The sequence below is a fragment of the Accipiter gentilis genome, chromosome 29, assembly GCF_929443795.1.
Source record: "Accipiter gentilis chromosome 29, bAccGen1.1, whole genome shotgun sequence".
Taxonomy (NCBI): domain Eukaryota; kingdom Metazoa; phylum Chordata; class Aves; order Accipitriformes; family Accipitridae; genus Astur; species Astur gentilis.
The window spans coordinates 10,962,856-10,986,604 of NC_064908.1; the positions used below are offsets into that span (position 1 = coordinate 10,962,856).

At 43.9% G+C, this 23,749-nt stretch overlaps 1 protein-coding gene across 5 annotated transcripts in view; it reads left to right on the forward strand.

Moving 5' to 3' along the window:
* CACNA1B (calcium voltage-gated channel subunit alpha1 B) overlaps positions 1–23,749 on the forward strand; it is a 308,635-nt gene that overhangs the window by 149,233 nt on the left and 135,653 nt on the right. For all 5 annotated transcript variants that reach the window (XM_049832551.1, XM_049832549.1, XM_049832547.1 and 2 more), the window contains 5 exons: positions 6,138–6,253; positions 14,991–15,047; positions 15,786–15,860; positions 17,765–17,854; positions 21,752–21,961. In XM_049832551.1, the coding sequence (XP_049688508.1) occupies positions 6,138–6,253; positions 14,991–15,047; positions 15,786–15,860; positions 17,765–17,854; positions 21,752–21,961 (548 nt within the window). The remainder of the gene's footprint in view (positions 1–6,137; positions 6,254–14,990; positions 15,048–15,785; positions 15,861–17,764; positions 17,855–21,751; positions 21,962–23,749) is intronic.

Below are 23,749 nucleotides of genomic sequence, written 5' to 3' on the forward strand. Positions count from 1 at the left end.
TTAGTGCACTGAAAGGAACGATGCTCTCTTTCCTCTCCCCCGTCCCTTCCTCTCGCCCCTTGCCTCCTGTGTGCTGCTGTGAATAATTCAGCCCCTGCTGTGGCTGCTTTTCCTCCTCTCCTAGAAGAACTTTTGTGAGAAACACCAAAGGTTGGTGCCTTTGAGGTGGCTGGCCTGTAGGGCATCATCGTCCCTGCAGGATTGCTGTTCTCCTGCCTCCCTGGCAGCCCCTTTCAGGCTCTCAGAGCCCTGTTGTGGGCTGAGGTGGGTCCTTTAATCTCTAAGAGAGGTCAAAGAGTCACTGGTGCTGCTGCTGGTTCCCTAGTGACACTGCACCCCGCTGAAGCAAAATGCTTCAGGAATCGAGGTAGATGGTGTCCGCTGTCCCTGCTTAGATCCCGAGGTTTGCTGTTCTGCTTCAGATCCCCCTGCTTCCTACCTGGTGTCCTGCCTGCCTCCCTCTGCACTGCCCTAAGTCACCACAGCACCCACAGGAGGGGTGAGGATGCTCAGCAGGTCCCCAGGCTCTTCTTGCATCTGCATCCAGGGCACCGAGCATCTGCTTTTCTCTCTTTCCACCCCCCACTGTCCATCTTGCTCCTGCTCACTCTCCATGGACTCACTCTCTTTCTGCTAGGACTCCCTCACTGCCTCTGTCTCTCAAAGAACAGGTTTGCAGAAGGTAAAATAAATGTTTAGCACAGCCAAGACTTTATGTCCTTAGTTGTATAAACAGTTACAGTCATAAAGGTGTGCTTTTTTGTTGCATCCAGCAGAGACTTTCCCTTATAAAGGATTTACTGTTCTCCAGAAAGACAAAAGACAGAGATATGAACCTGCAGAACAAATTCTTTCCCTGGAGCAAGAATCTGCTTTTCTATAAACACGTGGATGCTGATGCAGTTAGTGAATGAAATGTTACGAGTGTTAACTGGATCAGACCCTGGTGAAGCAAGCTGTGAGGGGCTTTGCAGGACTGTGTGTATGAGGTAACAAACTCAATTACACAAGTATAGCAGGACCTACAGAATGACAGGAACTCAAGGAGAGTTGGCTCAGCAGGAATCTGCCTACCATGTTATTATAACTGGCGTCACCCAAGAGGTCAGGATTTGATTGGATTAAGACAAGGTGGCAAACCCCAGCATCAGAAACAGGCCTGAGAGGGAAAGGAAAAATTAACTGAAGGCTCTTTCTCTATTTCCTTCTCACAGTTGATTAACCAAAATAAATGGTAGGAAATGGACTTCCACCCTTAAAATGCAATTAACTGTTTCTGCTTGCATGTGGATGCTCTCAGGATGCTGGGAGGCTTGGAGGTGTGTGCAGTCCCTTGTGCTGACAAGTTACCCTAAGGCACTCTGGAGGATCTCATAAGTGATGTATAGCCCCTGAGCAAGTGGTTGCAGCCTGCCAAGAGCACAAGAGATTTGGTTTTACTGAAAAATGCAAATAGTATTATGTTCATCTTACCTCTCTTATCATCCAGCGTGTTCATGTCTGGGGTGCCACAAGTGCATGTTCTTATCGCTGCAGTCCCTTTGCAGCCTCTTACGGAAACTCCTACCTCAACGTTGCTCTTGCTGAAAGCTTACTGAAAGTTAGGTGGATAATTGGCACCAGGCTTCTTTTGAGGTTCCTTCCTTGCTGATTGTAAAAGGGGTGAACTGAAACAGAGAGGAATTTTTATGCTTCACCTCTCCTCATCTAGGCAGCTCCCAAGTAGCACAACATGCCTGATTTGGTACCACTGCTACTCTTCCAGCATGTGTTGTGATGCTCCTCTGACTTGAACGTCAGGCAGCCAGAGGAGTTGCTGTTCTTCATCTTCCACCTCCAGCCTATCCCTCCCTGCTCCTGGGTGACGCGGGCTGCTTAGCAGGCTGCTGACAAGTATCAAATCTGATTTGGGGCACTGCTCCACGTTCAAGCAACAAAGCTTGCAAATTAAGCCTCCTGTCTTGGCCAGTTTTGTTTCTCCACCTGGAGAACTCGTTCTGGCCTGTGAGTAACTCAGTCAAACATCTGCAGTCCTGGCTGGTTCCTTCACCAGCAGCTCACCCACTTGAATTATCTGGCTCGTCTCCATTCCTGAGGGCTGCATTTCTCCAGGCAGGACTATGTCCCTAGATGTCATGTGCCATCCAGGCTCAACTTTACTCATTCCTTTGATGTACTTGCACTGGACATGAAACCAATCCTAAAACTGATTGTTTTTTTCATTTTAGACTTAAAATTCTAGAAGTTCTTTACAGCTGCTTTCCAGGAGTCCCTGGTGGAGTCCTTCTGAGATCTGTTCTTCTTTCTGCTCACTCTGAACAGTGCTTTAGATTCAGTAGATGAAGGTTGTTCTCCCATTTTAAGATCTGAGATTTCATCAGATCATGTGTAGGTCAGTGGTATTATTCTGAAGGAGGAGCTAATTACCTATGTTATTATTATGAATCGCTAATCATCAGCACTATCAGTGGTAGCAATGACAGTGATGCTATATGATCTCTCTCTGCCTCTTCCCCAGGAGTGGGAAGAATTTCTGTCTGCTTTCTAAGTGGAAAACCTGAATTGCAGAGGTTTAATTTTGTGATTAGTCTTGCAGCAGGCCTGCTGTTGCTGGCCCTGGGAGTGTGTCATGAAACCCAAGACCAGGAGGTACATTACATGATGCTCCATCTCAGCTCTCTGCTGTCATACAGGAAAGTTAATCAGAGACTCAGGGGATGAAGGTTGTCGTTTGTTTATTTTTTTCCTTTTTGGTTGCTGTGACAGTATTTTTAATTTAAGACCAGCATGGATAAAGTGCTTGTAAGAATTTCATTGGTTTATAATCTTTTACTGAACCTGGTGGTTACTCATAAGTTGACCTTGTCTCTTTTGTGGCTGGGAGGTGTGTCTTGAATTTCCCTGAAGTGGCTATTGTAGGGCATATTTACACCAAGATTTATTTTACTTTTCCACCCACCAAGGTGATAAGCAACAATCATCCATTTTCCTGGTGGCTTTAAGCAGCGACCACTCTTGAGAAGAAAAATGCGACACATTGAGCTTGACTGGATGGCATGTGGTTTCCATGATGAATGTCCTTTCTTTGATTTCTGTTTGTTCCTGCTGTCTCTACAGAATCAGTTATTCACAACTGTCATGTTGTAACTAAAATGCATTGTAGTTATCTACCCAGGCAAGTCTCGGCTTCCTCCAAACAAGTGTCTCTTGTTGCTGTGCAGTACTGACCTTTCAGCTTTCCTTTTAATGCCTATCTGGACAGTGCTGAAAGATGAATATTTTGGAAGGCTTTTGTGGCACATGGTGGTTGACGAGAGTCAAGGATGAGAATGGGTGAATGTTATTGCTCATTCCAGAATTGGCCAAAGCATGGAGGACCAGCTATGAAGAAAGTGCTGGAGGTAGAGCTGGGCAGGAGGCAGCATATTTCCTGCTCAGGTTTCCTTTCTGGTGATTTTTGAGATTTTTGCAAGTCAGTGGCATAAATAGCAATTATGCTGAATAAAAGAGGAAACTTACTTACTGCTACCAAACATTCCTATGGGACTTTCTGTGTTTTCATTTAGAACTGGCAGGAAAACTTTAGCTGAAATATTTTTAGACGAAATATGGCATTTTGATATAATTTCCCCTCTTTTTCTTTGAATATGTTCTGAAATTTTGTTGAAAAGCTCTCAAACAGAAATTCTGGGAGTTTTCCAGTTGCTGCAAATGGGGAATATTTCAGTTCCTGAATGGTGGTGATGAATGTAGTGGAAGAGACACATACTTTTATTAATACACTTCATAAAGAAAAACACAGTCTTTTGACAAGTTCCAGCTTCATCAAACCTCTCCTATCTCCTGGAGATAGGAGAAAGAGCAAGTGATGCATTCCTCTGTCAGGAAGACCATACATCAAGACCCTCCAGTCTTCAATCTGGATGATTTTGCTAGAGCTCTGTAGCACTCCGAAGGCATTCAGTGAGATCCAAGGTACTGTCTTCTCCTGGAAGTTACCTTCCCACCTTCAACGGCAGTGCCAAACCTGCCACTCGAGGGAACAGAAGGGTGCAGGTGGCTTTAACCTCAGCAACATTCCTTACTGGTGTCTTGTGAAAAGTGTGCATGGCTGTACAGAAACTATTGAAGGTTGGCAACTTAGCACAGTTTCTCCCTCATTTTTTTCCATGTTTAAAGTTGAGATTAAAGGGACAAGTCCTAGGTAGCTTTTACTTTTCTTAGGCCAGATAGGAGCTGGCAGAAGATGAAAGGCCTTGCAAGGAGATTTCTCCCCTGCCTGCTCCCGAGGGTAGAGGGAGCAGTGCCGCGGCTCATCTGCTGTCCTTCCTGCCCGCTGCAGTCTTTCATGAAACTCCCCACTGGGTGTTGCCTCCTGCTCCCATCCGGTGCAGCCCAGCTCTGGGAAATTTGTGGTGACATGAGCCTGTAACATGGGAAGTGTGGCCCCTCCAAGTCTGGCAGTTTAAATGCATGTTGTCACCCTGGGCTGTCTGATCTCATTCTTCCTGCTCCAGAGAGAAATCAAAACTGAGAGGAGGTCTGTGGCCCCAACCAGCAGGCACTGAACCAGAAATGAGAATATTAAAAAGGAAGAGGGAGAAAATCGGAGATCCAGCTGACACATCCAGGATCCTGAATCACCCGGCAAACACGTGCTGAATGCCAAGGAGAAGCTGTTGGTTCGGAATGATGTTTTGGCTTCCTCCATTTCAAGGATGGGGTCATGAGCTGTGCTGTCAGGTGAGGGACAGGAGAGGGGAGTCAGGAGACTAGAATGCACTGCCAAAATCAAGATAGCAGCTCAGCTGATGGCAGCTCTCACATCAGTGGCTGGTACCGGTGTGCGTCGCAGTGCTGCACCAAGTTCTCCCTGCAGTCCCTTCTCTGTGGGTCAGACAGCCCTGCCAAATGAAGCAAAAGTGTCAGCTTTGAAGGGTAAAGTGTAGACTGTGAAAATAAAGCTGCCTCTGGCACTTTACAGCTCCTTTTCCCCCCATTCTTCCACTTTCCTCCCATCTCCTGCTCCTTGCTGGCTTTTGAGGAGCATGTGCAGGTAATGAACAGGTGATCAGGTGAGATTTTAGTCAAGAACAGTGGTTAACTACAGGTTTGCAACAATTAACTGTTAACTGAAGATTTGAAGGACACAGCAGAGTTAAGATGTCAAATGAGAGAATGAGTGAACTGTTGGAGTACACAAGGGACAAAAGCCTGGTCCCTCATTTAACTGTATAGATTAAGCTATTGTGGGAGTCACTCCAGCGTGTGCTCAAAGTGAGGGGTTGCAGAGGCTGGTTCAGAGCTCCATAAATGGTAGATGGGCATGCGCATCTCCAGGTGGGGCATCAGAAACTTCCCAGAGGTAATATGACCAGTGTGGGTGTCTTAGGGTGGTGGCTGCACTATTGTCTCAGCATGATTTTGAACTAGGCAGTAGGATGTACTTGGACAAGATTTTTGCAATGGTTGGATGAACCTTACTTTCTGACCCCCCTGTACAGTCCTGTTCTAGTGATTTGATCTCAAGATACTTGCTTTCCATGTGATTTTAGCAAATAGCAGGATCATTGCTACCATCAATGCAGAGCATCTGGGCTATTTCACCTTGACCCCAGAGTACCATCCTCACTTGTAGCTCTTGTTTGACTTGTGTTTGTCGAAGTCATCTTAAGCCAGGGAAAACTCAAAGAAAGTCTAACAGGGAAGAGCAGATCCCTTCCAAACCCAAAAGAGTGCTTGTGTCTCTGTGACAAAATACTGTGCTTTAGAGGAAATTCTGCTGTGGAGAGAGATGGAAGATAGTTTTTAGTGTCGGGGATGATAATTTGTATTGCATGACTGGAGAGGTGTATGTGGTTGTGCATCAGGATCTTGTTGTAATGGATATGGTGTGGCCCGAGAGCAAAAGAAGTGGGTACACATGGCAGTTTGCAGTTCTCTTTCAGGATGAGAGAGGCAGAGAAACAGCTGAGTACTAGTTTGTTGGACAACATGTAGCATGTTGTGGTTTCCACTCACTATTGCTGTCATTGTCTTCACAAGCTTCGTGAATACAATCTGAAAGACAAAAGAAGGGCTACGTATTTTCTGTGACCACTTTTGACATGTGCTTTCTTATTCTTCTCTCTCCTTAGAGAATTTGCAAAAGAACGAGAGAGGGTAGAAAATCGTCGAGCTTTCCTGAAACTCCGTAGGCAGCAGCAAATTGAACGGGAATTAAATGGATACTTGGAGTGGATCTTCAAAGCAGGTAAGGCAAGAGATCTCCTGATCTTGGTTCGATATGTTTTGTGGCAAGTAGAGTCTGGTGATGACAGGGGACAAGGGCCCCAAAACTAGTCTTCAGTGTTGCTGGCCATTGAGGTAAACCAAGACTAGAGAGGGCCCAACCAGCACTTGTTGTTTTTGTTCGGCTTTTTTCTGGGCAGTCACACTAAAGTTATTACAAAAGATCTCAGTTTGGTTAAGCAAAAATAAAGGAGCTGGGCCAACTTTCTTTATTGCTGAGATCAAAGCAATTGTCTTAATACAGTATAATATAAAATGTGATACAGTGCCCAAAGTCTCCACAGTGGGGAAACTGTTCCCTTATATGAGTCATTTATATTTTATTTACTTTCCACCACAGCTGTTTTATAAGCCTCTCTTGCTATGATGGTAAAATACACTGGAGTGTCATTTTTATGAGCTACAGAGATCACTTGCATGAAACTCACCCCAGAACATATTAACATTGCTTTATAACTATTATAACTGAATATCGCACTTTATTGCAAGCTGTGAGCAACGTTAACAAGGACCCAGACACACTAATTTAACAAAAAATAGCACGCTTTTCTTTTCCTTTTTATCGAACAGTAAAGATTACCAATAACCTTTCTGTTTTATAGAGTAGCTGATATCTCTATATATAGATAGAACCACAATGTAATTCATTCACATAGCATCAAGAAAACTTCTGGGGCTAGTTTGCTTCCTTGCTTGTTTTTCTGAGAAGCTGAAACATCTGAATAAAGTAAAAATGCCTTTTAAAACAATGAGGAGAAAAAGAAGTGGTGGTGTCTCAACCAGAATTTCAGGTGCCTTTTTAGGCCAGTCAACTTCATCCTTGCCCTTCAAAAATGGGGAAACTAAGGTCCAACATTATATAGTGACTTGCTTGATGTCATCTGAGACTGGTGGCAGAGCTGCCACTCTGTGGTGCTCCTAAACTGTGGGCTGGCACCATATGAAAAGCCATGTCATCATTCCTTGTTTTGAAAGCCATACTGAAGCTTGGGGCCTGATGTGCTAAAATGTGCTTGTGCAAACAAGTAATTGTATGGTCACAGTGACTTATTGCAGCATTGCATGTGCATAAGGTGTGTACAAGCCAGGGGCCAGAGCATCCTGGTACTATTCTGCATATAAGTGGCTCTTTGTCTGGATTTACAGCCTCTGGTTTATGTGCACAACCTGGGTGCCAGTATTTGGAAGACCACTTTCAGGTGGCTTCCACTGCTCTGCTTCTGCTTCCTTCTCTGAAGCTCTTTGCCAGCCTGTGTGCCCACGGGAGTGGGGGTCTGCCCTGCTGCAGGTCCCTCCGGAGCACTGGGGGGTGGCTGCGGTACCTCCCCAGAGGGCTGTGGTCTGGGCATGAGTTTTGACAACCTGGCCAGAGAGGAAAATGACTGAAGCATCGAAATGTGAAATAGGAAGAAGTAGCAGCAGTTTATATGGTGGCTTGAACCCATTATTTCCCATTGTACTGTACAGAGTGACAACCGAGTGCCAGTTGTATTGACAGACTTTTATTCACTGTGACTGTTCAACAGCAAGTGTCCTCAATTAGGTAACCACGCTTCATTCTGTGGTTCTGTAGGATTCAAAAAAAGAAACATTCCCTTCCCTTTCCATTTATAATTTGTCTTCCCATTTGTATACATGTTTTGTGCTACCTCAAATTCAAATTAATTAATGGTTTATCCAGTGGCTGGAGCAGACTGCACCGTGGTTCTCCCTTGGCTCTAGTGCCATCTTGCTTTTAAAGCTCTTGTGATTTCTCAGTCTCTAAATCCTGGTCTCCCCATCAGTAGAATAAAGATGAGAATTCCCTTGTAGGGACGTGGGTTGCTTTGTTTCATTTTGGTGACTGTTCTGCCAAGAAGAGCTACGCAGAGGACATTAGCTGAACTTGTCTGAAAGTTGAGGTGGAGAAGTTATAAAATCTCTGCTCCAACTTTGCATCCCTGTGGGAATGGCTGGCTGTTCTGTGTTGCCAGTGCTGAATAAATGCCACACCAGTACAGAGTGAAACTGCTGTAAAATGCCCATCTTTTTATTTTGTCTAATAACACCAGATCCAGAAGGTTTTGTAGAACAGGAAAGTGTATGCAAAATAGCTGAATCAGGGAATAATAAAAATATTCTGTAAAGGCATTGTTGAAAATACAATAGGAGTATAAAAAAAGCTTCCTAGTACAGCTGAATAAGAACAATAATTAAAATCAACTGAGCAGTGTTAGTAAATCTTTGAATACAAAAGGTAGCTTGAAGGCTAACCAAAACGGAGAATTGATTGTTTAGCATTCAGGCACTGAAATTTGGGACTGTGCTGTCAATGGGGATTTCCCATTTCTGTTTTAAGAGGCCAGGATTTCAGCTATGAAATGATCATGAATTTCCAAACTAGATAATCATTCTTACTTGTCCAGGACCCTGTGTGGGACACTGGCCAAAGCAAACTGCTTGGGTAGGGGGAGGAAAACAGTCAGGGAGGACGGTCACAGACAGTCCAACCTGTACAGAATTCTCTTGCAACGGCCCCAGGCAGTGAGATGTAATAAGCTGTTTGCATAAAAGAAAGAGCAAACGCTGTTGCTATTTCACTCGAATGTAACTCTGGAGGATTTTGTTATTATTCATGTTAATATCTAATTGTTTTTAAATCCTTCTAGCATCCTTGACCTCATTGAATCTTGTCTCAGGGAGTTCCACATGTTAACAGTTGGTTTGATTTTAAAAACCAAACCAGCCCACCAAACAGTATGTCCTGTCCTTGATTTTAAATATGTTGCCTTTCTGCAGTGAGAGGAAGAGCTCAGGAGTGCACTTCATATTTCTTTTTATTACTTTTCTTTCTCTGATCTCACTGCACCTTGTTTCATCTTATTTTTTCTGCTCTAAAACATGCAGAACCAATCTGCTCAATCCCCTCTCTTCCCATGGAAAGCTCTCCAGGCTTCTAATATTTATAGTATCCTCCCTGAGCATTTTGTTTGTTTGTTTTTTTCTCATTTATTTTTGATGCAAGGTAGGAAGACTGGAACGCTGCATTCCAGTGATTCATAAAGTGACATCTTAATACTTAATTTGATTGTTTTTGCTCTATAATGTTTTACATGTTCTGAGTAGTTGCCGGAGCTGGAAAGGAGGTTTCCTTGTTCTTGGTAGCACTGAAGTTTTTACCTCAAGGGCTGTAACTGGTTTAGGACCAAGGAAAGTATCTGAGTGACTAAAATCACTCCTCAATCTGTACACTACCTCCCATTTGTCAACAATGGTTTTAATTTAACATTGTGCTCATCATTTATTGACCGCTCTTGAGTGTCTTTAACATTTCTTACAGCCTTCTCTGTTTGTAATCCGAATGATGTTATATTATCTCTTGCTGTACATATTGTATTAAAATAGTGGTTCAGATAAAATTTGGGGGTTGTTTACTATCAACACTTTATTATACTGAAATTGCAGACTGTTTAGTCCTCCAAAAGAAAAGAATGTGTCTTTCTTTTCTACTTCTTAAATGCTGTCTGACTGGAGCATGTTCCAGACCTGGTCTAATGACTCGTCTAACATTTGTGTTGTAAGAATGAAACTTCTTTAATAGTCTGGCTCTTGAGTAACTGACTTTTTTTTTTTTTTCCTAGTGGTACTTTTAAAGTTTTTTCCAGTGGTAAAATAAGTATAAAAAGGAAGAAAACATGAATAAAGGGTGCTTGTGAAGTTTTCAAGGAGGTACCTTGGCACAGCTGAAAGATTTTGGTGTCAGCTCACTTTTGATAAATCACCAGAAGTGCAGCTGTGATTGAAACTGAAGCAAACATAGCTCAGGCTGGTTTAGATGTGGATTGTTTAATACAGTCAGTGGCATATCTGCTTGAGGGATCTATACCAAGGTGTTTTAAACAGTGACAGCCTTAATGTGCAGTGTGAGTTATACTTAGTACAGGAAGCCTTAATTGAAGAAGTGCTTCACAAATACCTTCTTAACAAAGGTTTGGGGAAGGAAAGTGAAAATTGTAACACAGATAATGTGCTGAAGTGCTGAATTTAGACATACATGACTTGAAAGAAAAAAAATCAGCCTATGGTCTGACCAATTTGTTAGAGTTTGAATTTACTTTTTTTACTTAGGATTATACAGAGGCCAGGTATGAAGTTTCTAGCTTTACTTATTTCTCAGGTGCGTGTACAAGAATGAATACATAGGGTAGTCAGGAGGGTTTAAATGTTTTCAAATGAAATAACAAATGATTTCATGTAAAGTTCCCATATCATGAGGCCAAGACTAAGCAAGGAAAATTGTAACTCAGTAGAGTCCGTTTGAGGATGTCAAGAAGAAATGTTGTGCCACCTTAAATGACTTATAAATCTGTGTCTTCAAATCTGTAAGATTTTCAGTCTTATAAAACTAGTGAGAGTTACAGGCCAGAAGCAATGATCAAATCCTATCATTTGTTGCATCTCACAGCATTTAGGCCAAAAATTCATATGGTAATTGCCATGTCAAGCTCATAAACATTGACTCTGTATCATTTAGAAGTGAACTGTATGGATCAGTTAGAAAAAACCTGTAATCTTCAACTTAATCTTGAAGAATAAAGTCAACTGCCTGGTTTTTAGTAAATTCTTTAAAGGGACCACCTCTTCCCACCACTGGAAGTCATCTGAATGTAGGTGTAAAAAGCAATGTTTTGCGTTGTGTTGCTCCTCTAGGAACAAGACAACAGTTCTCTTCCCCAAATGCCTCTTCTTCAGTTCAACCAGTATTAAACAGTCTTGTTGGTGATGAGCAAATCCTGTCCTGTTTCACCTGCTGCGTGCTGGGACAGGCTCTGCTCTTTGTTTCATGCTTTTGTTGGGCTCTGTGTGAAGGCAGTAGCAAGTCAATTTGAAATTGTGTCTTTCAGAGGAATTAAAAAGTAGTGAAACCAAGCAATGTAATCCATGCAAATGATTTTGCCACTGCTGCTTTAACTCCTCGAAACTGTAGCAACTATTAGGTTGTCATGCTGCATTTCCAACAGAGAGTGGAGAACTAGAAGTTCTCTGCACAGAGTAAAGTGCTTATAAGCCCACAAATATTCTTTTGAAGATGTTTCTCTTATCTTACAAGGACATGCATCGTTTTGAAAACACTTTGTTCAGAGACTGGAAGTCTTTCAGTTCAGAGCTAATGAAGTTGCATGTCTTTTGCATTTTAATTCTTTCCAAGTCCATCTCTTTCACACAGCACAGATTCTGAGTGTTTCTTTTCTTCTGGAGTAAGCAGGCTTTGGGAATGGGTTTAATGTCTCTCTTCCAGCTCACTGTAACTTGAATGCCATTCCTTGGCACAACAAAGCTTTATGAACCTCAGGTGTCAGCTTTCTGTAGAAGAAACAGAGCAACAAAGCCCCTTGATACAGCTGGGAAAAGACACCTACATCAATGAAAAAGGGCAGCAGCATGTGTGAGATGGCAGGGGAGGATAATTGCCAGAAAGACAAATTAGAGTTCCCCGTGAGAGTGTGATGGCTTCTTCTAAGAAATGCATTTTCATTCACTTTTCTATTTAACAAGTCTGAAGCTTCAACAGTTAAATTCAGTTGTTCTTCCTTTTTTCTAAATTCTGTTGCCTGCTGAACGTGAGTTATTTCCTGTAATCCACTCTTCTTTTGAGCCCGCAATGTCCTATCTGACCATGTCAAAGGATAAGAGAAGGGACACCATGTTTCTCTGCTGCTTTGCCTGTGTTGTTCAGCTTGCCAATTCCTCAGTATAAGGTTTGCCTTTATTTCCAGTCCTGTAACATGCTGTGTGTTGTCAGTACTTAATGGCCAGCAATTAATCTTACTGCTGAGACACATCTCACTGATATCCTAGCAAAGCCCCTGTGCCTTTAGAGGCTAGAAGTTGCTGATCTGATACCACCTCTTTGTTGAATATTTCCTCTAATGTGGAGGCACTGTTGTTTGGAGGTTTTTCTGGCGTCCTAATTATCTTCAAGGCTCTGTGTTACAGTGATGACTAAAGGCAATGCAACTTCTGATCCTCTGCTTAGGAAAAAACCCCACCCTAGCAATGATGACTAGCCAGCTGAGCTGACTTTTTAGCAGCTTGAAAAACCATGTAGAGCCCCACTAGGCTAGATGTGGTCCTTTTGTTTCCCAGAGGATACAAGATGGACAGGAATGTCTATCAGGGAAGAGAATTGGGGACCAATGGTGGAGGAGAGTCAGGCTTGAGGAAATTACATAGGTGAAACCTGGGTTTTGTTTATTTTGAGGGAACAGTAAAACCAAGCCCTGGGTGAGATATGTCTATGGATGCAGATATGTTTGGGCACCAACTCAGGGCCCTGAATTTGGAGCAAAAGCTCAGGTGGTTTGCAGAGTTGTCTTGAAAAGAGCAGGTACTTTGTAGGTGAAAATATGTTGATGCCAAATTGTCACACCTTACAAATTCGGAGGTCCCACTGGCATTTATCAATCTGATTTCTGAAACCTCAGTATGGCTAAAGCTCTCATCAGTCTGACTGTGGGGACACAGGTGACACTGGAGCACCAGACGGCATCAGTACACCATTGCACATAACAATGATTATATATCCGTACAGTTCACAGTCCCTAGAGGTGATATGAGGACTCAGGATTGTTCCTCCCCTGCTGCCCAAAGGACAGTGGAGAGCCATGACAAATTGTTACAGGAACGTGCCAAACAAGAGGCCACTCAGAAACAGGGGAAAGTAGAATTTCTTTTTCCTACTCAGAGATCTTTGAAAGGAACCAGTACAATGTTTTTCCTCCTGCACTGTTATGAATCAAGTGCAGAACTGAGTGTCCAGCTAAGTGAATAGGCTCTTTATTTCCTGGAGTGTTTTAGTTTTTTTTAACAAGATGTGCCTGAAACCAACAACCCTCAGAGCATTGACCAGTAAGTGTGCTGGCTTTTGCTGAGATTTTCCTTCTGCAGACACAGCTCTCTTGCATTGCACTCACCTGGGTGTAGCCCCTGAAGAACAGCTGCCTGTCTTCTGACCTTTGCTAGCTCATTATTTTTTGTGCTCACCACCTGCATGGCAGTGTGTCTGGTCCCTGCAGTAGCTTGTATTAGTCTATTTAATTACCAAATGCTGCCTAAAAGTCAGGTTTTCTTTCTGGGAGTGGCAGAAGAGTTCCCCTGGGACGTTCTTGCTTTCCCATGCTTGCTTTTTGTCGCAAGACCTAAACACACTCTTTGCTCCAAATGGTTTTGGATTTTCACTGCAGTTTGCTGGTATGTAGCATAGGAAAAAAACCACATCTGCCTGTTCAGAGGAGCACAAAATGGAGAAACCCAAAGTACTGATGACTGAACTAATCCCCAGATCCAAAAGAGTGCAGAAACATCTGTGTGGCACTACTGGTACTAGGAGCTAGGCTCTAGTGGTACTAGGAGCTAGTATGTATCATTCACTCTCTCTCCCAGATGATTAATAAAGAGATTATATAAGGTTTGTGTAGTAGTGCTGATCCCTCTAGTATTCTTCAAGATGGCTTTCAGCTACACAGTTTGGTGTATAGCCTGTGGTTTGTTTGGTTGGTTTGGTTATTTAGGTTTTTTTATTTTTAGTTAGCCTTCTATCTAGGCTCACTTAAATGGTCCTTCAAGCAAAATTTTGTGGGAATACCATGTCAGATGTTTTAGTAAGATTGCAAATTACATTTATGCCAAGCATGTGAAAGAATTTGTCATTTATAATAATACAAGGAAGTGTACAGTTTACCAGCTGCCAACTCAGTATTTTGTTTGCTTTAGATTGTTCTTTAGAAAATCCTCACATAATTTTACAGCAGCAAGCTAAACTCTCTGGTTTAGACTGTATGAACTGTATGGTTTCAAGTGTTGGCACAGTGTGGTGTGTACTGCAAATTGACTTGAGTGATGATATGTGCGTTGTGAAGCCTCAGGAAATTTGGTTGTCCTTCATGCAGATAAAAATGAGACAGTTTTGGGAGGCTGGTTTTTTCAGTGTTTTCTGAATTTTTTTACTGTAGGACAGTATAAACTTGTATTTTGGAGATGAGTTACACAGGAATGGAAAACCAACAGTGGTGTTCTTACAGTTACTGCACAACTTGAACTGTGCTTGCCAGAACTCCCGCATGGAAACTTTGCTGTGGATTTTATTTGGACAAAGATTTGATGCAAGGGTTACTTGGTGACATTTGGTCTCCTGTGATGTGGCACAGCTGACATGCAGCAGCCAGCCCTGCTTCTGTTACCTTGTGCCATGAGACAGAGATCCATTTCCCATGGGCCGAGTCCTGGTCTTATTGATGGAAACAGAAGAACAGCAATGGGTGTAGAGCATCTTTCACTTCTCAAACAGTGTCTCCAATGTGGCTGGGCATGAGAGACCATCCTCTGGCTTGTGGAGATGTGTGGTCTTGCTTAGGTCTGAAGGAAGGTTCTTGATCTCCCGAAGTCCCTTGTGGGTGATAGCTGGATAAAGAAACTGGAGTGGGTGGTTGACTGTGAAGAGGGAAATCATGGAGGAGTGCTACAGTCTTCCAGTGGTTTGTCTGGCCTCCTCCCCCTGTGCAAGAGGGGCACAGGGTAAGGAACACAGCTCTCTGAGCTATCCTTTCCTCCACAGACTTGGTGTAACTGGGTGATACAATGGGGTAAGGTTGGTGGCAGCTGGTTTTGGAGCAGGGATGTGATAAATCTGAGGCTGAACCTTGCTGTTTTTCCTTTTGCAGAGGAGGTCATGCTGGCAGAGGAAGACAAGAATGCAGAAGAGAAATCTCCTCTGGACGGTAGGTCATTTTGCTGAGCAGTTTTCCTCCTGTGATACGTGAGAGGTTCACCTGCTGTATGCTGATGCGGCTTTCCATTGTAATCAGGAGGGTGTGAGGAACACACTCTTGCATGCACTTGGCAGAAGTTGGGCTAAAGAGTCCCTTTTCCTGTATCGGGTCTTTTTGAGGTTGCAGGTGGATGATGAGCAGTTATGTGACACGTCACTCTGGGATGGGATCTGCCCTTGGGGTCGGTCGGTTCCTACGCTGCCTGTGGGACCACAGTGTGACGGGGACACCTGTCAGCCTCTGCCGAGCATGGCTGGCTGTGTCTACGCGCAGGTTGTGGTGGGGGTAGGCTGCAGAGCGGATGCCAGAAGAGAAATGCATTGACTGAGAGAAGGCAGGGCTCTAAACTGAGGTTTCCAAATGAATTTGACAAAGAGACTAAGACCCCTGTTACTTGTAAGCAGTAAGACATAACAGGGTGTGGTGATCCTATATTCCGACGTGTGACCCTAGCATTGCAGGATGGCTGGAGGTACCGAGCTTCGGATGCAGGTGCAGCGAGGCTACGGGGACTGCTCTCCCTGTGCCTCCAGACCGATGAGCTCTTAGGATGCGACAGCCAGTCAAAGTTCAGTTAAAGATTCTTCCCTCTCCCTTTTCTGACCATCTTTCGTCCTCCCATGTCTCCTCCTTTCCCCTCCCCTCCCTTTCCCTCCTCTTTTTTTTTCTCCTCCCATTCACTGTCAGGGAGGGCCGCCTCGGAAGGGCCGATTCAACAAGGCACGGCACCGGCAGAGACTAGCAGCGGCAGCAGCTACAACAGTGAGTGGATTGCAAATCACCAGGGGCTTAGGTGGCACAGTGGGGCAGTGCTTCTCCCCCGCAGCCCCACGTGCCCAGGTCACTGGCAATGTTTCCTGGGTGGTTTTGCACCGTGCTCTGAGCCATGCAGCTCCTTGGGGCATCAGGCGCCTGGCTGCTAGCCCACCTTGGCCAACCTGGTGACCTGTGCTCGGGAAGGACTCGGGGTCGGAAGAGCTGGGGCTGAAGGAGGTCAGGGCTGAGGTGTGCTTGGCAAATCTTTGTGCGTATGTGTGGGTGTGCGTGCTCTGGGGAAGTTTGTCCAGCACATGGGTGCAGCCAGGGCTGTTAGGCTTGAGCCGAAATGAGTGTCTGGAAGAGTAGTCTGAAAAGCTGAGTGATGTAAGCAAACTAGAGGTGAGTACAGGCCATGGAGTAAACACCCACGTATACTAAGGCTCCCTCTATGCTGTTAAGCTAAAGGAGTCCGGCAATGTTCCCAGCCTAGTCTCCAAAACAGGGGGACATTGCATCCAAGGTGCCTGTAGAGATGGCACGACCTAATTGCTACACACTTGGAGAAGTTATCTGGGGGAGAAGATAAAGAAGAAGGTGCTCAATTCATGCCAGGGAGTGTTGTAAAACTTTGCTCCCAGGGCTGGTTATGTTCCAGTGCTGGGGATGGCCCTGGACATGCTGGAGTGTACTGGGACAGCCGCAGCCTGAAAGACCCCAGAGCTGGTATTGCTGGGACTGAGGATTCAGCCTACTGCTGGGTGGGCAAGAAAAGAGCAAAAGCAGTTATTTGCAAAAAAATGAATCCAGATCACAGGTTCAGAGTGTCCTTTCTTCTTGGAGACTCTCCGAACCTGGGTGATGTTCTGTGTGTTTCTGTGAAGCACGCTTGCCTTAGCTGCGGAGGAAGAATCGCATCCGTTTATCTGTCAAGGCAGGGAAATCTGCATAGAGTGAGGGGATCTTCTCATACGAACCTACCCCCAGGGTAGTCACTACAGAGTGAGTGGATTTGCTGTGTGTGCCTACTGAACAGTATGTATCACCACACCGTGGGGTGTCTTACTGCTGATAGAAAATGGTGCTTAGTTACTGTATGTCTTGAAGCTGTTACAAAACTGTATCAACATATTTTTTTCTGCTAGTTCTCAAGATTTTGCAGGTAGGTGGTCATGGGACCAGCGTCCACACTGTTGCTGTATTACCCCTCGTGCACTGTGTGAACAGTGCAGACCTCTCCGAGCCTTAGGCTGCAGTTCTCTTTCCCTGTCGAGTAAAACGGTGTAGTGATGTTTGCCCTCCCTGCAAAGATGCTGTTGGACAAAGTGTGTTTTCAAAGAGTTATGACATCCCCAGAGGGAAGGAATTGTACAGTGGGTGCTATTAAGACTATGCTCACTGATATGTGGCAGTTGCTTTCAACATAGTATTTCTGCTCCTTAAGGCATTGCTCTGTGGTAAACTGTATCCGAGCACCATAAATGGTAACTTCTTAATGGTGCACACTGTAAACAGCATTAATGTTTTTAATGGATAGAAGCACTCATCTCATAACCCACTGAGGCTTAGAAAGATTCAGTGACCCTGTCCAGCCTTTCTGCTATGCTAAAAGGTCCAGCAGCTGCAGTGACTCCCCCACCCTCCTGCATCTGCTGGGGTGCAGTGTAAGTGCAGACCTGTTCCTGGCAAACCTTCAAGATCTAGAAGGTTAAATAAATAAATGACCCTGGCATCAAAGCACACGGAGGCCCTGCAAGGTTGTAGGTTGTCTGATTCGCTCCAGCTTACCCTTGGGTGAGAGCTTTAAGCTGGCATTGGGAAGTAAATGCTGGCCCTGGAGAGTGAAGGGAGGGGGACAGAGAATCCACTCTGAATGCTCACAGGGCGTTTTCTCTTTAATTTGCACACAGTGTTGAAACGAGCTGCAATAAAGAAGAGCAAAAATGACCTGATTCATGCTGAAGAAGGTGAGGACCATTTCACAGACATTTGCTCCGTTGGTGAGTACTGGCTTCGCATTCCCCGAGGTTTAGATCCCCACCTAAACGTGTTCATATCATGTTTCCTCCAAGTGGCTCCTTTGCTCCAGAAGCTGCAGTTTCAAGAAGGAGAATTATCACTGCTCCTGCAGCAGCACTCAACTTAGCAAAGCAAATGTCTTCGTGGCTTCACCCTCCCCCTGACGCTGCCCTGCTCAGCTATTGCATGCTGCACCCTTTAAAAGAGCCCTGCCAAAACGCTTGGAGAATCTGTGTGGTGTTGGCCATACTGTGATTCTTCTTGGAACACGCTCATTCATGCTAATGAAGCCCAAATACATAATATGATGCTACTAAGCCTCATCTGTTGTGGGGAGCAGAGGAAGTGGACACTTATTCGCGTTGGACACTAATGCACAGTGTATAGTTTTGCAGCCTTTACCATATGAATTGTTACTGGGAAGTGCTGAGCAGCGGCCCCAGTTCTCATTCTTGCCTTAAAAGAAGGTCTTAAAGCAGATCTCCACGCTTTTAAAGCTGGATATGGAGATACACACCTGTGTGCACGCAGTTGCCCACATACCTCCAATGTAGAGTGTGGCATCCGGAATAGTGTAGCACCCATGGTACAAGTTTGGTATCTTCAGCTCTGGAGAATATGACACTGTCAGGCTACAGAGGTACTGCTTGTTCTGCAGTGCAGTTAACAGAGAGCTAGTTCCCTCCTGAGACATTGCCAGGTGGAGAGGCAGGAGGCAGGTCTGGGGTTTGCAAGGGGAAGCAGGCTCTGAGCACACAGCACCCTGTCTAAGGGGAACTGTTTGGACATCAGCAGAAAGACCTTTCAGTCGTGGGTTTTTACATGCTGGCTGGGGAGACATCTTCCTGACTGCTTTGGAGTTAGCTATTTTGCTTATTCCTGTCCCTGTTATTTGAGTCTGTATTTTGTTTTGCTGCTGAAGCAGCAGATGTTCTCATTATCTTCCAAAGAAATGTCTTGGCACCCCAGTTACCACAAAGTAGTAAATCCTGGATGCATAAGAGTAGCAGCACAAAGAGTACATTTGAGAGTACATGTCCATATATGCTTGCAAGCATGAGTGCCTCAAATGCTCTTTGGAAATTTGGCATTAACGTTTTAAGAGATTACAGCTGCTGCTGGTTTTTTTTCCCCCTTTAAATGAAGACCTGGTTGCAGGAAATGAATGTTGCTCAGCATGTTACTGACACCATCACCCACTGTTGAACTGCCACAATCCCCCAGGCTGAGTGGGCTGCAGGTTTTGTGGCTAAACTGCTGACACTTGTATGAGAGGTTTGTTGCTGAAAGAGGGCAAAAATGCGGCGACTGTGTGCATTTTTGTTTTGTTTTGTTTTATTCTGAGCAGCTCGGATCCCTGCATGGATAACAAGGAATGGTCATTTTTAGAACATTTGTTCATGGTTGCAATAATTATGAGATCTTTGCATTCACATCCAAGTCCCTCCAGGCTCTGGGCACCCATGCCATGCAAACAGATCTTTGAATTCAGTGTTTCAGGTGGCAACGGATGATGGAGCATCTGGACTCGTGGATAATCTAAAGCAGAGCTGGGAACTGTCTCGGGAGCATATGGCAGGGAAAATAACAGCAGTGCTTTCCACCTTCTGCAAGTGGTTCACCCACTTGGGAAAAGTGTTTTTGATTCTGATTCATGGAACAAGGCAGAAAAGAAGAAATGGATAAAGCAGATACTTCTGCAGGCTCCTGAAAAGGCTGAAACTCTGCATAACATAAACAATCAGATCATATGGGCAATTATGCATAAAGAATATGTTTTTGAGAAAAGGGTTTTTTGGATGGTTTTCTATAATGTCTTGCTGATGGGAGCATAAGGAGCGTGGAAGAACTAACTATATAATTACTGAATGCAACGTGAAGATGCAGACCAAAGTGGTAGAGACATTGACAGGTCTCTTGCTGGCCGTTGACTGAATATGTTGCACTTTAATTCAAACACAAGTACCTCAATGAGCCTTATAATTGCATTATAAAGCTCTATAGTGGTAAACACTTCTCAGTGTGTTCTCTGGAGTTGTTCTTAACATTTATTCTGTTCTTTCCTCCTAACTCTCAGCCTTTCTTTCTGCACTAAGAAGCATGCAGCATTAGATTCTGGCTCCTTCTGGCTTCCTACCCTCTACTCTGTACCAGACACAGGACACTGTCTTGATTGCCAGGCAGCAAAGCCTGGAGAAGTGGATGTTTTCTATGTTAGATCAGTCTAAATACTGCTGCTTTTCTTTTCTGGAAGATCAGTAGAGAGGAGACAAAAGGGCAGCAGACTATTCCCATGCAAATCTGAAAGTATAGACTGGCTTGAATATCTGAAAGGTCTTTACCTGCTAAACAGTATTATGATATGGTGCAGCCTATATCTTAACCTGTAGTTCATTTTGTTGTCTTAAAGCAACAGATGAGCACTATTATTGTTTTTTTTTTTTTAAACTGCCAAAGGGAGGATTATCAAACTAGCAGAACAACAGCACACCAAGCTTTCCCACAAGGAGTCTGTTCAAAGCCTGGCCAGGGCCAGCTCTACATTTGGCATGTTGGTGGATGGCCAAAAATGTGAAATGAAGCAGAGAGCTTGCCTTCTATTGGGGAGATGGCGCAATATGCTCTTGTGTAGCTGTGAGGCTTGGAGAACCCATTGCAGTCACATCTGGATGTTTCATCCTTTCTATGGGTGCTGTGTTTGATGTTATTGCAGGATGAAACAGGGTGAGATTCCCACCCCTTCTAAGTGTTGAAATGTAAGTGAGCACACTCAAAAATTTGGCTGCTGCAGTCAGAACACTTTGTTCGTGTAACTCAGCCATCTCCAACAACAGCCCATGCAAGTCATTTGCTCTCACGGTGCTTGGTCCAAGACAGGACAGTGTGTGTCCTGTGTCCTGGTCAGCCCTACCCGCGGGGAGGCTCTGTCCCATGATGGGGAAGGGTAATAGCATATTATCTTGCTACAAACCATCTTGAAACAAGGTTCGCTAGCAGTTTCTGAGGGGTGCCAGCACAGCATGAAACAGGTAGTGGACAGCCTGCAGCAATCACGATTTTCCCTGCTTGCAACAGTGTCTGTGGCTGTTGCAGAGGAACTTCAACAGATGCATGTATTTATTACTAACGTGTGCTGATTTCTCCTGCCTCAGCACTGGCCAGAGATTGCCTTTTCATCATTCGTTTGAACAGTGCCTGCTACCACATGGGGAGAGCTTACATTAGAAATCATTTCTTCCATCAGCTTCCTATTGTTAAAACATTTGACTGTTTTCCGGTGTTTCAAACCAGAGTTGAAATGTAGCTGATATAGGCAGAATTGACAAAAATGAGTAGCTGAGCCCAAAATATGATGCACGGAGGCAGATTGAGCCCTCTGCTGTAGAAATACATGAAGTCAGAGAGCAAAATAAGGAGACTTTACTCAGTTCAGTAGTAAGGTCTGGGTCTTTGCCTTGTCCTTGAAGCAGGGGAAATAGGGACCAGCTTTCCTGTTGCCAGCTACCCAGCTCAAAGAGGATGTGCTCCACACCACAGGCAGAAATACCACTGTGCCTGGTACTTTCTGTCCCTCCATTCAACTGGGAACCCAAAAGTTATGAGTTAAACTGACACAATCAAGATTGCTTCAAAGGGTTGGAAACCCAGTTTCTTTAGATGGTGGAGCTGGGCATTCATTCATGAAGTTTTAAAATCCCAGCCTTCATCCCTCACTATGTCATTGCAAGCAAAACACCCTTGCTCAGCCCATAGTTAATGTGCCCAGCTTTCTGCTCAGCTGTGTTTCTGGTGCTTGGGAGAGGGTCTGTGTGCCCGGGAACGTCCTCTGGCCTTTCACCTGCTGGAATGTGGTGTGGTGACTCTTCTTTCTGTCCCAGGGTCTCCTTTTGCTCGTGCCAGTTTGAAGAGTGGGAAGAATGAGAGCTCATCCTACTTCAGAAGGAAAGAGAAAATGTTCCGGTTCTTCATCCGGCGCATGGTGAAGGCTCAGAGCTTCTACTGGATTGTCCTCTGTGTGGTCGCCCTCAACACACTCTGCGTTGCGATGGTGCACTATGACCAGCCGGAGAAGCTCACCACTGCGCTGTGTGAGTACCGGGGACTGCACCTTTCCTCTAACGAGGTCTTGCATTTTTGATCACTCTAAGCACTGCTGTCACATCCCCATGAGGTCTGGTCTTTTAGCTTCCTATACCTCCCTTAGAGGAGGGTCAGAAATTCATTAATGAGTGGTTCTAGTAACTCAGGAGTAGCTGAGTCATACAATGAAAAAAAAATCCACCAGGACATGATACTGTTTTGAGGTGGGAATGTGATCCTAAATATTATCTGAAACTTCAGATTCAAACGCATTTACATCTTGTAACACTGCAGAAGGATTTGTTCTGTAGCAGGCTTTATGAAAGGAGGGGGAGTGACTCACTACTTGGGTAAAGGCAGTTTTCTCTGTCTAATCAGCATCTGCCCAGAGAACTGCAGAATTCATGCCACTTTGCAGCTGATCTGCATAGGTGATTTTTCTGTTGTGCACATACTTAAAGCTCTGCCAGCACTGATGTCCCAGGGATAACAGCACGTGCAATGGCCGATGCTACTTGGGAGATAAAAATGTCGATCTGTGCTTATAGAATCATACAGTAATTCACTACAGTTGTAGCTATTATTGTCGTATTCTTTAAAAGGTTGCAACTTTACAGAAGGTCTTTTTTGATAGTCATGTCTTCCTTAGTAACAGTGTGTGATCAGGTGGGATAAATGTCATGATGCCCTTCTGTGAAAATATGTGCATTTGTGACAGAAATAATACCGTACAGAAGATTATACTATATTTGTGCAAAAGCTTTTATTTTAGCTTAGTTCCTGTGGTCATCTATCAGATTAGGCTTCAGATAGTCTATAAGTACTTTTGAAGTATGATTTTTTTTTTTTAAATTGCATATTGTTCTGTTCTATGATGAATAATCAATGGAGGCAGCTTTCTGCAGTTGGTACCTTTACACAGCACAGCATTACATGGAGGTTGCAGACTTGCTCACAAAGCCTGTTTTAAAAAAATGTGGAATGTAAAGGAGAGTGCTTGTTTTCATTTATTTTAATGAAGGTTGTAGGCTGTGACTCCTAGAGCTTGAAAACTTTTAGGAATATGGTGACACTGAAAATGGGACACTGCAAGTTTTTCCTTCTGAAGGGAAGGGATGGAGAGCTTGTTTCTGGGAGACAGAGCCATTGCACTGGCCACTTCTGAATCTATAAAATGGCCAGGAACAAATCTTTTGTTCAGTACTTGATGTTCAGATGAGTCTAGTTCAGAATTTGCTAAGTAAAACTTCTGAAGCAAGAGAACAGAAGACTAGGAAAAAAACCTAAAATATTTCAAACAGTCTGACTTAATAACCGTGGCTTAGATCACTAAAGATACTTATCTACCTAATTTTCATTGATTTCTATATAAATTAAATACTTAAATATATCTATCTCCAGATCCTCAGCTCTTACCTTATTATAAGAAAGCAAACTTTTGAAGTTTTTTTTTTATAGACCTAAAAGGTCAAGAATACTAGCTGCTCTGACTTCAAAAAACCTCTCTATTAATGGTTGCTGAAATATTTAATACCACCAGGTAACTGGAGCTATAATGAGAGTTGTATAAGAAGGACAGAAACTTCTTTCAACTCTTTTTTTTTTTGTTTGGGTTTTTTTTTTCAAGATTTAGACTGAAAAGAGAGAGAGACTACACAGAGAAGTCAGTCTTGCTTATTCATTTCCTAAATATAACATAAATAATAAGCTAGATTGGCAGAGTAATTAAAAGTTTGAGGCTTAGGATTTCCTCTTGAATTAAGAATAAATGTCTAGAAAAAACCCACCACTTTAAG